The 17,463-nt window shown below is 40.6% G+C and overlaps 1 protein-coding gene across 1 annotated transcript in view; it reads right to left on the bottom strand.

Annotated features, from left to right (window-relative positions):
- TNK2 (tyrosine kinase non receptor 2) overlaps positions 1-17,463 on the bottom strand; it is a 555,703-nt gene that overhangs the window by 442,948 nt on the left and 95,292 nt on the right. The window contains exon 2 of the mRNA XM_053710269.1: positions 17,141-17,463. This exon is cut by the window's right edge and continues 56 nt beyond it. Within this exon, the coding sequence (XP_053566244.1) occupies positions 17,141-17,160 (20 nt within the window). The 5' untranslated portion in view covers positions 17,161-17,463. The remainder of the gene's footprint in view (positions 1-17,140) is intronic.

Raw genomic sequence — 17,463 nt, 5'->3', positions numbered from 1 at the left:
AGAAAATAATGTGGGGTTAGTATCCCTTTAACGACACACGTCGTACAGGGTACGTCGTTAGGGGTTTAATTTGGCTGGATTGGCTTCCAGCCGCTTTCAAGGTATTGTCGTGATGCCTCGATATTGAAGCATCACTGCAATACCTTTTTTCAAACACCGATGTAGAGAGGGCCACCGCATTTGGCGTTGAAATGGTGGCAAGAAATATACCAAAATGGGTCTAGACCAATACTTTGGGTTGTCTACTAAAATAAAAATATATACATGTCAAGGGATATTCAGGGATTCCTGACAGATATCAGTGTTCCAATGTAACTATCGCTAATTTTGAGGAAAAAAAATGCTTTGGAAATAGTGAAGTGCTACTTGTATTTATTGCCCTATAAGTTGCAAAAAGCAAATAACATGTTAATATTGGGTATTTCTAAACTCAGGCCAAAATTTAGAAACTATTTAGCATGGTTGTTTTTTGGTGGTTGTAGATGTGTAACAGATTTTGGGGGTCAAAGTTAGAAAAAGTGTTTTTTTTTTCATACTTTATACATTTTTTTATAGTAAATTATAAGATATGATGAAAATAATATCTTTAGAAAGTCCATTTAATGGCGAGAAAAACTGTATATGTTATCCTATTTATTTCAATTTAGAGCAATTCCAATTTTTTATTTGAGTACTATTAAAGGGACAGTAAACATGTGTAAGAAAGTTGCATAATATTTGCTTACAATAGTAAGCCATTTCAGGTGTACGTGACTGCAAAAACATTGTTTAATATAATTTTTTAGCTCTGCACATGTGAGCACCCTGAGCTCCAAGATGGCGGCGCCCAGTATGAAGAAGCAGAGTTTCAGTATCTGGCACCTTTAAGCTATTAAAACAGGAAAACAGGATGAAATGCAATAACACACACCTAGATTATATGATTTTTCTGTAAGCTATACAAAGTATTTAAATAGCTCTTGAAAAAGACGGTATAAACATATACCGTCTTTTATTTAAAAATACAGCTTTTTTCCTTTCCTGATCGTTGTCTTTTTGTGAAATCACCTGCTGTTTTTTTGTGATATCACCTGTGGAGCTGTTTGCCTGACATCATTCTGTGAGTATACTGCACTTAGATATTAAGGTGCACAGACATACTATGTCAATGTGATATTCTTTGAACACAGATACAGACAGAACCCCTTTTTGGGAAGATTGTGAAATCACCTGTGGAGCTGCTTGTCTGATATTACTCTGTGAGTATACCTGCACTTATGTATTAAGGTGCTCAGACATACTATGCCAATGTGATATTCTTTGAACACAGATACAGACAGAATTGTGAAACAGAGAGAAAAATCCATTGGAGATCCCTTAGAACCAGTACCTCTATTTGCCAATATACATTGTTTGTACAGCTTTGAGAGAGACTGTTTGGAAGGCAGCGGTTCTAAATAAAGGGAAGTAACTATACTATTGTATATTCTTTTTTTGTTCTGTAGAAATTAGCACCCACCAGACAGTGTATACAAAAAAACAAAGTAACTTTCTATAACCACCTTGCACGTAAGGTCGTAGCTAAGTCAGATGGTCCTAGTGATAGTTGACAGGCAGACTCCATTTGGGGCTCCGGACATACAATCTGACGGGTCAGTGTGAGACCCAAACCAGGAACTAGACGGAGATACGATGATAGACGATTAGGTCCAACCACGCCCATCGCACGGATAACTACACCCAAAAACAAAACACATGTCCACCTCGTATTGTTGTCAGGCTATAACCACGCTCTCCCTTGTAGAGCTTCACCAGTTTCACTGCAGATCACGCCCTACGGTACAAGTGACCACACCCATTTGTTGGAGCTTTCCCGTCTAACAGCTCTCTCAGCTACACACACACACACACACACACACACACACACACACACACAGTAGTTAATAAAAGAAAAAAAAAATTGGTTTCGTTTCGATTTTCGTCCAGCGGCATCCTGAATTTTCGGTATCGGTTTCGGTCCAGAATTTTCATTTCGGTGCATCCCTACCCACCACCCAACCAACCACCCCCCCAAAAATAACCTAAGCTCCCCATTGCCCTGAAAAGGGCATTTGTATGGGCATTGCCCTTAAAAAAGGGCATTTAGCTCTTTTAAGAAAGCCCAAAACCCTAATCAAAACCCAACTGGATGAAGACTTCTCACCGCTTGGATTGGGACTTCAACTCCGGGATGAAGATCGCTCAAGCAGAACTTAAAATGTAAGTGGATCATCAGGGGGTTAGTGTTAGGCTTTTTTAAGGGTTTATTGGGTGGGTTTTATTTTTTAGTTTAGGGTCTGGGCAGTAAAAGAGCTAAATACCCTTTTAAGGGCAATGCCCATACAAATGTCCTTCTCAGGACAATGGGTATCTTAGGTTTTTTAGATTTTTTTTTTTATTTTGTGGGTTTGGAAGGGGGGTTTGTAATGTTTGTGGGTCTTTGTAATTTTTTTTTCACTAAAAAGAGCTGCTATCTTTAGGGCAATGCCCTACAAAAGATAATTGGTAGTTTATTCTAGATTAGGTTTTTTATTTTGGGGTGGGTTCCTTTTTTATGGGTATTAGAATAGGAATATTTTTTTTTATTTTTGATAATTTGTTATTTTGTGTAATGTATATTTTTAGGGGGTGTTTTTTTTTTAGCAAAATAAATGTTTAATTTAGGGCAATGCCCTACAAAAGGCCCTTTTAAGCCCCCCCAAAGGCCCTTTTAAGGGCCCTTGTAGTTTATTCTAGATTAGGCTTTTTTATTTTGGGGAGTTTTTTTTTTTTTTTTTTTTTTAAAGGGTATAAGAATAGGAATAATCTTAATTTTTTGGATAATTTCGTTTTTTGTTTTTTTTGTAATGGTAGTTTTTTTTATTTTTTGTAATAGTAGGTTTTAGTGTAAGGTAGGTTAGGTTTTATTTCACAGGTAAGTTTGTATTTATTGTAACTAGGCAGTTATTAAATAGTTAATAACTATTTACTAACTAGTCTACCTAGTTAAAATAAATACAAACTTACCTGTGAAATAAAACCTAAGCTAGCTACAATGTAACTATTAGTTATATTGTAGCTAGCTTAGGTTTTATTTCACAGGTAAGTATGTATTTAGTTTTAAATAGGTATTATTTAGTTAATAATTGTAAATTTAATTTAGATCTAATTTCATTATGTTAAAGTTAGGGGGTGTTAGGGTTAGGTTTAGGATTACGTTAGGGGTGAATATATAATTTAATTAAGGTTGTTGAGACGTGGGGGGCTGGCGGTTTAGGGGTTCAATAGGTTTATTTACTGGTAGTGATGTGGGAGGCCAGAGGTTTAGGGGTTAATAACTGTATTTAGTTGCAGCGATGTTAGGGAGCGGCGGAATAGGGGTTAATAACTTTAATATAGTGTGGGTGCTGTTGGTGTGGGGCAGAATAGGGGTTAATAAATGTAGTATAGTGACGGCAATATCGGGATCGGCGGATTAGGGGTTAATAACTGTAGGCAGGCATCGGCGATGTTGGGGGCGGCAGATTAGGGGCGTTTAGACGTAGGGTTTATGTTAGGGTGTTAGGTTTAAACATAAAAAATTTTCCCCCATAGACATCAATGGGGCTGCGTTACATAGCTTTTCTTTCCGCGATCGCAGGCGTTAGGCTTTTTTTAGCCGGCGCTCCCCATTGATGTCTATGGGAAAAGCGTGCACGAGCATGTCAAAACAGAGCTTGTTTTGGGTGCGTTATGGAGCTCAAAATCTCCATATCGCCCGTGCAAGCCATGTTTTTTTAAACTTGTAATGGCAGCGCTATAGGTAGTTAAATAACGCAACTTTTGTTGCGTTCTTAACTTTCCCTATAGCACTCAAAAATCATAATCTAGGTGACAGTGAGTAGTTACTATTCTTTTGTAATTGTGCACAGCAGTTTAATGTCCCTTTAAATCGATTTAAATCATTCTGACTGATTTAAATTTGGTGGATTTGATTTAAATCAAATCCACCCTGCTTGTCACTGTCTCACCCAAAGTGTTCAGCTAGGCCCCAGAAGAGCATTGCTCTCCTCTCCTTAAAAAAAGGATACCAAGAGAATGAAGCAAATTTGATACTAGAAGTAAATATGAAAAGTGTATGCAACTATCTGAATCCCAAACGTTTTCTTTCATGATGATGTCCCTTTAAGATCTATTTTATAACACTTTTGCTGAGAAGAAGGGGCATGTTATTTCTGCAGACACAAATTCATAGTTTTGAGAGCTACAAAACTAATAATATGTGATAATATCTTCTAGATAGAAAAATAATCTTACTGAAACCTCAGAGAGCATGGCATTCTGAATGGATTAATGGGATTAATTTGGCAAAAAAATCAAACATTTCAGCCATGAACATACAGCCTCATGCTATATAATTAGAAACTATACTATATTTCAATATAAATAACCTTTAAATTATAATGTTAGAAATTATCTTTAGATAGATTTTTTTCTCAAAAAAAACATAATTTATGCTTACCTGATAAATTTATTTCTCTTGTAGTGTATTCAGTCCACGGGTCATCCATTACTTATGGGATATATTCCCTTCCCAACAGGAAGTTGCAAGAGGATCACCCAAAGCAGAGCTGCTATATAGCTCCTCCCCTCACATGTCATATCCAGTCATTCGACCGAAACAAGACAAGAAAGGAGAAACCATAGGGTGCAGTGGTGACTGAAGTTTTAATTGAAATTTAGATCTGCCTTAAAAAAGACAGGGCGGGCCGTGCACTGAATACACTACAAGAGAAATAAATTAATCAGGTAAGCATAAATTATGTTTTCTCTTGTTAAGTGTATTCAGTCCACGGGTCATCCATTACTTATGGGATACCAATACCAAAGCTAAACTACACGGATGATGGGAGGGACAAGGCAGGAACTTAAACGGAAGGAACCACTGCCTGTAGAACCTTTCTCCCAAAAACAGCCTCCGAAGAAGCAAAAGTGTCAAATTTGTAAAATTTTGAAAAGGTGTGAAGCGAAGACCAAGTCGCAGCCTTGCAAATCTGTTCAACAGAGGCCTCATTTTTAAAGGCCCAGGTGGAAGCCACAGCTCTAGTGGAATTCTTTCAGGGGGCTGCAGTCCAGCAGTCTCATAGGCTAAACGTATTATGCTATGAAGCCAAAAGGAGAGAGAGGTTGCCGAAGCTTTTTGACCTCTCCTCTGTCCAGAGTAAACAACAAACAGGGAAGAAGTTTGACGAAAATCCTTAGTTGCCTGTAAATAGAACTTCAGGGCACGGACTACGTCCAGATTATGCAAAAGTCGTTCCTTCTTTGAAGAAGGATTAGGACATAAGGATGGAACAACAATCTCCTGATTGATATTCCTGTTAGAAACTACCTTAGGTAAAAACCCAGGTTTAGTACGCAGAACTACCTTGTCTGAATGGAAAACCAGATAAGGAGAATCACAATGTAAGGCAGATAACTCTTCGAGCCGAGGAAATAGCCATCAAAAACAGAACTTTCCAAGATAAAAGCTTAATATCAATGGAATGAAGGGGTTCAAACGGAACACCTTGAAGAACTTTAAGAACCAAGTTTAAGCTCCACGGCGGAGCAACAGTCTTAAACACAGGCTTAATCCTAGCCAAAGCCTGACAAAAAGCCTGGACGTCTGGAACTTCTGCCAGACGCTTGTGCAAAAGAATAGACAGAGCAGAAATCTGTCCCTTTAATGAACTAGCAGATAAGCCCTTTTCCAAACCCTCTTGTAGAAAGGACAATATCCTAGGAATCCTAACCTTACTCCATGAGTAACTCTTGGATTCGCACCAATATAAGTATTTACGCCATATCTTATGGTAGATTTTTCTGGTAACAGGCTTCCGTGCCTGTATTAAGGTATCAATAACTGACTCTGAGAAGCCACGCTTTGATAAGATCAAGCGTTCAATCTCCATGCAGTCAGCCTCAGAGAAATTAGATTTGGATGGTTGAAAGGACCTTGTATTAGAAGGTCCTGCCTCAGGGGCAGAGACCATGGTGGACAGGACGACATGTCCACTAGGTCTGCATACCAGGTCCTGCGTGGCCACGCAGGCGCTATCAGAATCACTGATGCTCTCTCCTGTTTGATCTTGGCAATCAGTCGAGGCAGCAGCGGAAACGGTGGAAACACATAAGCCATGTTGAAAACCCAAGGGGCTGCTAGAGCATCTATCAGCGCCGCTCCCGGGTCCCTGGACCTGGATCCGTAATGAGGAAGCTTGGCGTTCTGGCGAGACGCCATGAGATCCAGTTCTGGTTTGCCCCAACGATGAATCAGTTGAGCGAACACCTCCGGATGAAGTTCCCACTCCCCCTGATGAAAAGTCTGGCGACTTAGAAGGTCCGCCTCCCAGTTCTCCACGCCTGGGATGTGGATCGCTGACAGGTGGCAAGAGTGAGACTCTGCCCAGCGAATTATCTTTGAGACTTCTAACATCGCTAGGGAACTCCTGGTTCCCCCTTGATGGTTGATGTAAGCCACAGTCGTGATGTTGTCCGACTGAAATCTGATGAACCTCAGTGTTGCTAACTGAGGCCAAGCTAGAATAGCATTGAATATTGCTCTTAATTCCAGAATATTTATTGGGAGGAGTTTCTCCTCCTGGGTCCACAATCCCTGAGCCTTCAGGGAGTTCCAGACTGCGCCCCAACCTAGAAGGCTGGCATCTGTTGTTACAATCGTCCAATCTGGCCTGCGAAAGGTCATGCCCTTGGACAGATGGACCCGAGAAAGCCACCAGAGAAGAGAATCTCTGGTCTCCTGATCCAGATTTAGTAGAGGGGACAAATCTGAGTAATCCCCATTCCACTGACTTAGCATGCATAATTGCAGCGGTCTGAGATGCAGGCGCGCAAATGGCACTATGTCCATTGCCGCTACCATTAAGCCGATTACTTCCATGCACTGAGCCACTGACGGGCGTGGAATGGAATGAAGCACACGGCAAGCATTTAGAAGTTTTGATAACCTGGACTCCGTCAGGTAAATTTTCATCTCTACAGAATCTATAAGAGTCCCTAGGAAGGAGACTCTTGTGAGTGGTGATAGAGAACTCTTTTCCACGTTCACTTTCCACCCATGCGATCTCAGAAATGCCAGAACTATCTCTGTATGAGACTTGGCCATTTGAAAGCTTGACGCCTGTATCAGGATGTCGTCTAGATACGGAGCCACCGCTATGCCTCGCAGTCTTAGAACCGCCAGAAGTGAGCCCAGAACCTTTGTAAAGATTCTCGGGGCCGCAGCCAACCCGAAGGGAAGAGCTACAAACTGGTAATGCCTGTCTAGAAAGGCAAATCTCAGGTACCGATAATGATCTTTGTGAATCGGTATGTGAAGGTAGGGATCCTTTAAGTCCACTGTGGTCATGTACTGACCCTCTTAAATCATGGGTAGGATGGTTCGAATAGTTTCCATTTTGAATGATGGAACTCTTAGGAATTTGTTTAAGATCTTTAGGTCCAAGATTGGTCTGAAGGTTCCCTCTTTCTTGGGAACCACAAACAGATTTGAGTAAAAACCCTGTCCTTATTCCGTCCGCGGAGCCGGGTGGATTACCCCCATTACTAGGAGGTCTTGTACACAGCGTAGGAATGCCTCTTTCTTTATCTGGTTTTCTGATAACCTTGATAGATGGAATCTCCCTCGAGGAGGAGAAGCTTTGAAGTCCAGAAGATATCCCTGAGATATGATCTCCAACGCCCAGGGATCCTGGACATCTCTTGCCCACGCCTGGGCGAAGAGAGAAAGTCTGCCCCCCACTAGATCCGTTTCCGGATAGGGGGCCGTTCCTTCATGCTGTCTTGGGGGCAGTAGTAGGTTTTCTGGCCTGCTTGCCCTTGTTCCAGGACTGGTTAGTTTTCCAGGCCTGTCTGTAGCGAGCAACAGTTCCTTCCTGTTTTGGGGCGGAGGAAGTTGATGCTGCTCCTGCCTTGAAATTTCGAAAGGTACAAAAATTAGACTGTTTGGCCTTTGATTTGGCCCTGTCTTGAGGAAGGGTATGACCCTTACCTCCAGTAATGTCAGCAATAATTTCTTTCAAGCCGAGCCCGAATAAGGTCTGCCCCTTGAAAGGAATATTAAGTAATTTCGATTTTGAAGTCACGTCAGCTGACCAGGATTTAAGCCATAGCGCTCTCCGTGCCTGGATGGCGAATCCGGAGTTCTTAGCCGTTAGTTTAGTCAAATGTACAATGGCATCAGAAACAAATGCATTAGCTAGCTTAAGTGATTTAAGCTTGTCCATAATTTCATCCAATGGAGCTGTGTGAATGGCCTCTTCCAGAGACTCAAACCAGAATGCCGCAGCAGCAGTGACAGGCGCAATGCATGCAAGGGGCTGCAAAATAAAACCTTGTTGAACAAACATTTTCTTAAGGTAACCTTCTAATTTTTTATCCATTGGATCCGAAAAAGCACAACTATCCTCCACCGGGATAGTGGTACGCTTAGCTAAAGTAGAAACTGATCCCTCCACCTTAGGGACCGTCTGCCATAAGTCCCGTGTAGTGGCGTCTATTGGAAACATCTTCCTAAATATAGGAGGTGGGGAAAATGGCACACTGGGTCTATCCCACTCCTTGCTAATAATTTCAGTAAGCCTTTTAGGTATAGGAAAAACGTCAGTACACACCGGTACCGCATAGTATCTATCCAACCTACACAATTTCTCTGGAATTGCCACTGTGTTACAGTCATTCAGAGCAGCTAAAACCTCCCCAAGCAATACACGGAGGTTCTCAAGCTTAAATTTAAAATTAGAGATCTCTGAATCAGGTTTTCCCTGATCAGATCCGTCACCCACAGAATGAAGCTCTCCGTCCTCATGTTCTGCAAACTGTGACGCAGTATCAGACATGGCTCTTACAGCACCAGCGCGCTCTGCATCTCTCCTAATCCCAGAGCCATCGCGCTTGCCTCTCAATTCTGGCAATCTAGATAATACTTCTGACAGGGTATTTTTCATGATTGTAGCCATGTCCTGTAAAGTAATTGCTATGGGCGTCCCTGATGTACTTGGCGCCATATTAGCACGCGCCCCCTGAGCGGGAGGCGAAGGTACTGACACGTTAGGAGAGTTAGTCGGCATAACTTCCCCCTCGTCGTCTGGTGATAATTCTTTTATAGATAAAGACTGACCTTTATTATTTAAAGTGAAATCAATACATTTAGTACACATATTTCTATGGGGCTCCACACTGGCCTTCAAACATAGTGAACAGATTCATCTGTGTCAGACATGTTTAAATAGACTAGCAATGAGACTAGCAAGCTTGGAAAACACTTTAAAATAAATTTACAAGCAATATAGAAAACGCTACTGCGCCTTTAAGAAGCACAAAAAAACTGTCACAGTTGAAATAACAATGAACCAAATCAGTTATAGCAACCAAATGTTCACAGTAAACGTATTAAGTTAGCAGAGCATTGCACCCACTTGCAAATGGATGATTAACCCCTTAATACCCAAACCGGATAATCAATAGAGAAAAAAACGTTTTTTAACACAGTCAAACACACTGTCACAGGTCTGCTGTGACTGATTACCTCCCTCAAAATAACTTTTGAAGTCCCTTGAGCTCTCTAGAGACGTCCTGGGTCATGCAGGAAGAAGCAGGAAGACTGAGACTGAATTTTTACTGCGCAAAAAAGCGCTAAAATAGGCCCCTCCCACTCATTATTACAACAGTGGGAAGCCTCAGTTAACTGTTTTTATGCAGAAATATAAGTCAGCCATGTGGAAAAATTCATGCCCCAATAAGTTTTATCACCAATGTACCTCACAAAAACGATTAAACATGCCAGCAAACGTTTTAAACATCCTTTTTTTTTTAAGAGTATGTATCTCTATTGATAAGCCTGATACCAGTCCTTCTACTGCATTTAAGGCTTATTACATTACTTCAGTATTAGCAGCATTTTCTTAGTCAAATTCCATTCCTTCGAAAATTACTTTACTGCATATACATCAATAAGCCTGATACCAGTCGCTTTCGCTGCATTTAAGGCATTACTTACATTACATCGGTATCAGCAGTATTTTCTTAGTCAATTCCATTCCTTAGAAAAATATTTTACTGCACATACCTTATTTACAGGAGACCCCGCACGCTATTCCCTTTCTGAAGTTACCCCACTCCTCAGAATGTGCGAGAACAGCCAGTGGATCTTAGTTACTTCTGCTAAGATCATAGAAAACGCAGGCAGATTCTTCTTCCAAATACTGCTTGAGAAAGAACAGCACACTCCGGTGCCATTTAAAAATAACAAACTTTGAAGAAATAATTAAGTATAAAACACCACTCTCCTCTCACGACCTCCATCTATGTTGAGGGTTGCAAGAGAATGACTGGATATGACATGTGAGGGGAGGAGCTATATAGCAGCTCTGCTTTGGGTGATCCTCTTGCAACTTCCTGTTGGGAAGGGAATATATCCCATAAGTAATGGATGACCCGTGGACTGAATACACTTAACAAGAGAAATGTTAATTAGAAAAATTTTAAAAAATCTGATTTAAATAAAAAAAATCATCTTTTTTTTTTTTTTAATTATTGATTTTTATCCACCCTGCTGAAGAGCTAATTTTTATTAAAAAAAAATAAATACTAGACAAAAAAAAATGTGGTTGGGTACCCCTTAAATAACAGTACTAGGGTAAGTAAATACTATGCAACTTTCTTGCAATTAACACTTACCGTCAATTTTAATTGAATACATACCGCTTGTGATTTTTGTTATGTTATTCTAGGAATAAATCATAACAGTATCAATATAGTAATATGTGCAAAAAGATCAAATTTAAGGACGTATGGTCAATTTGTGAATTTAATTTAATAATTACAAATTTACAAAAATATAAGGTAATGATCATAGGGTTGTTAGTCCCCTTAGGAGGGGAGAAAACATAAGTAATACAATAATTATGATAATATATATTTATTAATAACAAAAAGTTTGTGGTGCATAAAAGTACATATTAGGAAATGTTTCTTAAGACCCCAGATATTACAAACCACAATCAGTTCGACAAAAATATTTTTTGAGCCTGGTTTGCTTTTTTAAATGAAATTTTTCATAATGTGTACAGCATATATACAGGTATTCTTTACAGAACACAATTATTGTTGTGCAAGTAAATAAACTCATCCACCTAAGTTGTTGATCTACATCAGCTGCCCAGTTATGCCAGTCTCTACACTGGCTCCCCATATACTCTAAAATACAATTCAAAGTATTAACCCTAACCTATAAAGCACTCAACAGCCTCAACCCCAACTATATTTCCACTCTCATCTCCAATTACTTCCAGATCAACCTCTGACCTACGTCTCTCCACTGCTATTATCTCTTCTTCCCTCTATCACCTCCAAGACTTCTCACACGCTGCTCCTGTTCTCTGGAACTCTCTACCCCACTTCATAAGACTGTCTCCAACCTGGTATAACTTCAGACACTCTTTGAAAACTCACCTATTCAGAGAGGCTTTTACCATCTCTCCTGTTTTTTGCAGTGCTCTACAAATAAATGATTATGATAATACTACTGATAAATAAATAAAGTGGAGTCTATGCTTCCCACGCATCAGAATAATATGGTCCCTAGAAAAGCCTAGTGCTAACAACAATGTCCATAGTATAAGCAGCTGTTTTTACATCAAGCTATCTACTGTATATGCTTAGAGGATAATGTTGTTGTGACACCTGATAGTCCCATATTGAGGAGACAGCTTCTATTCAGATACTATTCTCGCAGAGACATTAAGGAGATTGAAGTGCTTATCACTTAGTTAAAAATACACACACTAATTTTAAAGACACATTTTTCTTCTTCATCTCACGCAGTCTCTCTAAATGGAAAGAGTCCACAGCTGCATTCATTACTTTTGGGAAATAAGAACCTGGCCACCAAAAGTAGGCAAAGACAACCCAGTCAAAGGCTTAAATACTCCTCCCACTCCCCTCATCCCCCAGTCATTTTTTACCTTTCGTCCCAGGAGGAAGGCAGAGAAATCCCAACCCACTGCGAAGGACAGCCTTATCGGCATGAAAAACCAGGTAAGGAGGCTCACATTGCAAGGCGGCTAACTCAGAGACTCTGCGTGCCGAAGCAATAGCCAGTAGAAAAAGAACCTTTCAAGACAGTATCTTAATGACAAGAGAATGCATAGGCTCAAACAGAGCCCTCTGCAAAACCCTAAGAACTAGATACAAACTCCAAGGAGGAGCAGAATGTCTAAATACAGGCCTGATCCTGGATAGAGCCTGAACAAAAGACTATATCAGGAAGCTCAGCGAGCTTCTTGTGTAACAACACAGATAAAGACTAAATCTGTCCCCTTAAGGAACTGGCGGAAAGTCCCTTCTCCAAACCATCCTGGAGGAAGGAAAGTATCCTGGATACTCTTACCTTATGCCAGGAATATCCACAAGTCTCACACCAGATAAGGTGCTACTGCAATACCTCTGAGTACTGATCCAGAAAAGCAAATCTTAAGAACTGGAAGTGATCCCTGTGTATTGGCACATGAAGGTAGGCGTGCTTCAAGTCTAACGTAGTCATGAACTGACCCGCTTGAACCAAGGGCAGAATAGACCTTATCGTCTCCATCTTGAAGGATGGGACCGACAGAAACTTGTTTAGGCACTTTAGGTCCAGAATTAAGCGAAATGTGCCCTCCTTCTTTGGGACCATGAAAAGGTTTGAATAGTACCCTAGACCTCTTTCTGCGAGAGGTACCAGTACAATTACTCCTAGAGAGACGAGATCCCTCACGCACTCTAGAAAGGAATCTCGTTTCTCTGGTCTTGACGATAGATTCAACAAGAGGAATCTGCCCCTGGGAGGGTGAGTTTTGAAACCTATCCTGTAACCCTGAGCAACAACCTCCAGAACCCAAGGATCCTGCACATCTCTCAACCAAGCCGCCACAAAAAGAGATAGTCTGCCCCCTACAAGATCCAAAGACGGATCAGGGTCCGCCCCTTTATGCAGAACAGAAAAGCCTCATGTCTTACAAATCAAGCGAATATTCTGCATCACAGATAAACGTATTAGCTACCCCCAGGGCCTTAATTATTTCCTGTATCTCATCGAGGGGAGACTCCACCTCAATCATCTCTGACAGAGAGTCACACCAATAGGTAGCAACTGCTGCGACCGCCGCTGCAGGCTGAAATACGAACCCTGTGTGCTGAAACATTTTTCTTAACAGGGCCTCTAATTTCTTATCCATGGGACGAACTATCCTCAAGAGGTATAGTGGTGCGCTTAGCAAGCGTGGCGATAGCTCCATCCACCTTAGGGACAAATCCCAACAATTCTAGCTGAGAATTAGGAACCGTGAACAATTTATTAAACAAAGAAAAAGGGGAGAAAGATGAAGTCTCTCCCATTAATTTTTTATAATAATCGCCATCTTTACGGGAACCGGGAAAGTCTGGGGCACCACCCTGTCCTCAAACTTTATCAAGCTTAGGAATAGACGGTTCCTCCGGTAACTTTGGTTCCGGAACCTCTAGAGTAGCCAACACCTCTTTAATAAAAAGTGCTCCATCCTAAACCTAAAGGATTAGAGGCCGCAGATTCCGAACCAGAGAAAGAGTCCTTCGAAGTATCGGAGTTCTCTGCCTCAGCGGATAATCTAGTCTCAGATACATCCAACTGAGTAGATGACCCCTGGGAAGGATAGCAATGTTTAACCTTTTTCTTGGGCTTAGCAGTGTGAGGAAAAGCACTGAAGGCAGCAGACACCACCATTTGCAACTGATCAGCAATATCTGGCGGCCACAGGGCCCCTCCCGCAGGAGGATTAGTAGTGCACTGCGGAGCTGCATGTGTAAACGGAGATGATTGCAGGGAACACACCTCGCGGGACGGAGACCCCTCAGAGGTGGATGGCTCAGTGGTACTAAACATCTTTTTCTTTTTAGATATCACTATTTTATCAAGGCATGTGGAATATAGTTGAGAAGGCAGATATACCGTAGCCTACTCACAATAAGCACAGGTATTAGATTTAGGCAAAGAAGGAGTACCCTCTAACGCATCAGAAACCTCCATAGCTTGTGCCTTCAATATGGACTATAGAAAAATAAATGGCACCTTTTAAATACTGCCAATGGCCGGGGCACTCACCACCTCCTATGACCCAGGCCCACAGAGAAACCGCTTCCATCTCCTGCAACCGACGGTCAGGAAAAGGAAGAGAATGAGGCCCCACCCGGTCACATGGAGTGCCATGCAGGACCGCCCCTGCACCAGAGAAAAAGCGTGCCAAACTAAACCTGCTGCGCAGTAAACTAAATGACGGAAGAACCTGACTGTTCACAGATTGCCAGAGCCACATCTCACACATATCGTAGCAAATAACACAATAAACACAATCATGTATACATTACCTTCCGGAGATATTAACCCTTGATTCTATACAGATAAAAGGAGTCACACTGTGACCCTGTCTACTTGCGTTATTACAGGTATAAAAAATGAAACAATCTTAACAGAATCTACGCCATGGAACAGGAACACAGACTCTTAAGTTTGACAGTGTTGTAGCATCGCTCCTGACATGGACTTGAGTGATAGAAAGCAGGCAGTGAAACTCGTCAACACTGATTGCTTAAGGAGCAGTTAATACAAGTCTTGATGGTTTTGCAGAAAGACTCTCCCTGCATCTCCAGACCCTAACATTCGTCAATGCTCTCAATGAGAGGCTGACAGAACTACTTAAAACTTCAGTCCCATTCCGAAGAGTACTACCCTCCATAAGAGACTACTCCGAATCTTCTGACACTTCTCTGCCATCCTCCTGTGACGAAAGGCAAAGAATAACTGGGGGATGAGGGGAGTGGGGGAGGTATTTAAGCCTTTGGCTGGGGTGTCTTTGCCACTTCCTGGTGGCAAGGTTCTGTATTTCCCACAAGTAATGAATGAAGCCGTGGATTCTCCTCGTATTAAGATGGAAATTGTATGCTGTATCTGAATAATGAAAAGATTGGGGTTCACGTCTCTTTAGTGAAAAACCAAAACAGCCAGGGAAGCACAGGTTGCTTGTGACATGGGCTGGTAAGAAAAATGTAATTAAAAGACAGGTGCTGGCAGTTATACATCACAGCCAGAAGATGGCTGTGCTCTGTGATTAGCAGGTGCAGTGTTGGGCTAAGTGGTGTGGGCACCATAGGTGAAATGTTTCTAGGCATGCAGTCCAACTTCCTGCCCGCCTCAGGCACAAGTTCACTGACCTAAAAACCTAACTAGGGAGGGACCAGCAGGAACTTTTCTGTTTCCTGAACTAATCCTGCTGAGCAAGTACAAAAACTATATATGAAGAAGACAAAATCCCATAACAAAATGCCAGTGTCCCTCTACATGCTCAGAAAAACTTTATTTTTGTTAGTTGTGTCACAATCAAGCAGGCTAGAAATAATGATTCATATAACATAATATCCATAAAGGGACATTCATTTTTATGGTTACATATAAAATGCCATTTAAAAAGTTACTGTGCCACATATAATTACTCTTTACTGTTATGCTTGTGGAGGTGCCCCTGTCGACACAATAGAGATGTGGGAGGTGTACTTATTGGCCAGTAAGCAAACTATAATTGTAAACTCATACCTGTTTTAGCAGCAACTACTGCAATCATCAAGCTGCTGGTATGAATAATGTGTACAAACATGTGAAGGCTATAAAAATGTATTAATTCACTGATTATCCCAGTAATGTGTTGCCCCTGAGCCTAGCTACATATGCTTTTCAACAAAGGATACCAAGAGAATAAAGAAAATTAGATAATAGATGTAAATAGGAAAATTGTGTAAAATTGCACGCTCTCTCTAAGGGCCCAAATTTTAAAAAGCTCTCTGGGGCTTGTGAGATTTTATACGAATGTTTGCCAGTCCTACTTCCCTGGTAAAAGTATATAAAGCCACATTTTAACCTGAAAACAGGGTGTCTCGCTAAGGGGTGTATACTGCATTTTCATATGGGAAATAGATGCATACATTACAAAAGTGTACAAGGAAAATTGTAATTTAAAAATTATACAAAACAAATTATTGAACTACTCACACAAAAATACTCAGGAAAAAATTGTATTGTTAAGGTGCCTCAAAAATCATCACAAAATTGTTCACAAAAATCATATTTGATCAAAAACGTAAAAAAATTTTGGAAATTAACACAGAAAAAAATTGTATTTATGCAAAGTGTAAATTGTAATTTAAGTAGACCGAATGTGCAAAAAACACAAAACAAAATTGTACTTATAACTACAAAATACAAAGCTTAATTGTAGTTTTTTAGTAAAATGGGCTGAACATGGGCGTTCAATGGACATGTATGAAATGATCTCCCAAATACCAGCGTAATTCTGTAAACATTTTCACCCTACAGATCTCACTGTTTTTTTCTTGCAACTTAAAAGGTGGCGAGTTTTTATCAAAATACTCAAAACAATAATTACAGTACAGTGCATTGAAAACCGTGTCATTTAATTTAAATTAGGCGTAATATCAAAGTTTAAATATACTTTGGGGTCTCTCTCTGTATATCGTCCTCCAATGCAGACCTTTATGTAACAGAGAACTATCATTATTTCTAGGGGAGACATCTAGCAATTTGCACGGACAGCCCCTATTTTTATAGAATTCCATGAGGGCTGCCCCTGCGAGTGTCAGCATGGAAAAACACATATATTTTATAGACTAGGCCCCTATATCACGAAAGCTTAATTTTGTCGCTACTGTCGGTTTAACTAAATCTAATTTGCTCTCCTTTGCAAGTTAATACCAACCAAATCAGTTTCAGTAAATTAAAGGGACAATAAAATCAAAATGAAACTTGGCTCCGATACTACTTGCCATTCTAAAAGGCCTTTAAATTTACTTGTACTGTCAAATGAACTTGATTAGTGGCTACACACATAATACTCTTGTCATTATCTCACCATATGTGAGGTCCCAGTAGTGCATTGCTGCTTTGCCTTAAACTATGTTTTTAACACTTTGTGAGGATTAAACAAAGTTATACACACACAGTAGTAAAGTGCTCTAGCATGTTACAGCATTTTCTTTTTGCAATTTTATAGCCCTTTAATAATGTTCCACAAACACTCACCCAAAAGCTGCTGTCAGCATGTGCTTCTTTACTGCCCATATGTTGGTTTATCACATCCTTTCCAGTTCCTGTATACAATCACATGTACCACTTTAGACATCTTGCATGGGAGAATGCAAGCTCCTGGGAACTGGAGCTTTAATTCTGAAGTTTCATGTGTAGGACTCACATGTTTACGTTTCCTGCCATTGTCACATGACACAGCTTAATCAACTCCTGCCATCCAGAGGTTTTTTTGCCACAATGTTTTCAGCTCTGTCTCACATTCCATTAGTTAGTATAACTGTAGTCAATGCTGAACTTCACAGCACTGAGCATCCTGT

This window comes from Bombina bombina, chromosome 4, assembly GCF_027579735.1.
Source record: "Bombina bombina isolate aBomBom1 chromosome 4, aBomBom1.pri, whole genome shotgun sequence".
Classification (NCBI taxonomy): Eukaryota; Metazoa; Chordata; class Amphibia; order Anura; family Bombinatoridae; genus Bombina; species Bombina bombina.
Note: the sequence above shows the minus strand (reverse complement) of the source record. Positions and strands in the feature narration are given on the sequence as shown.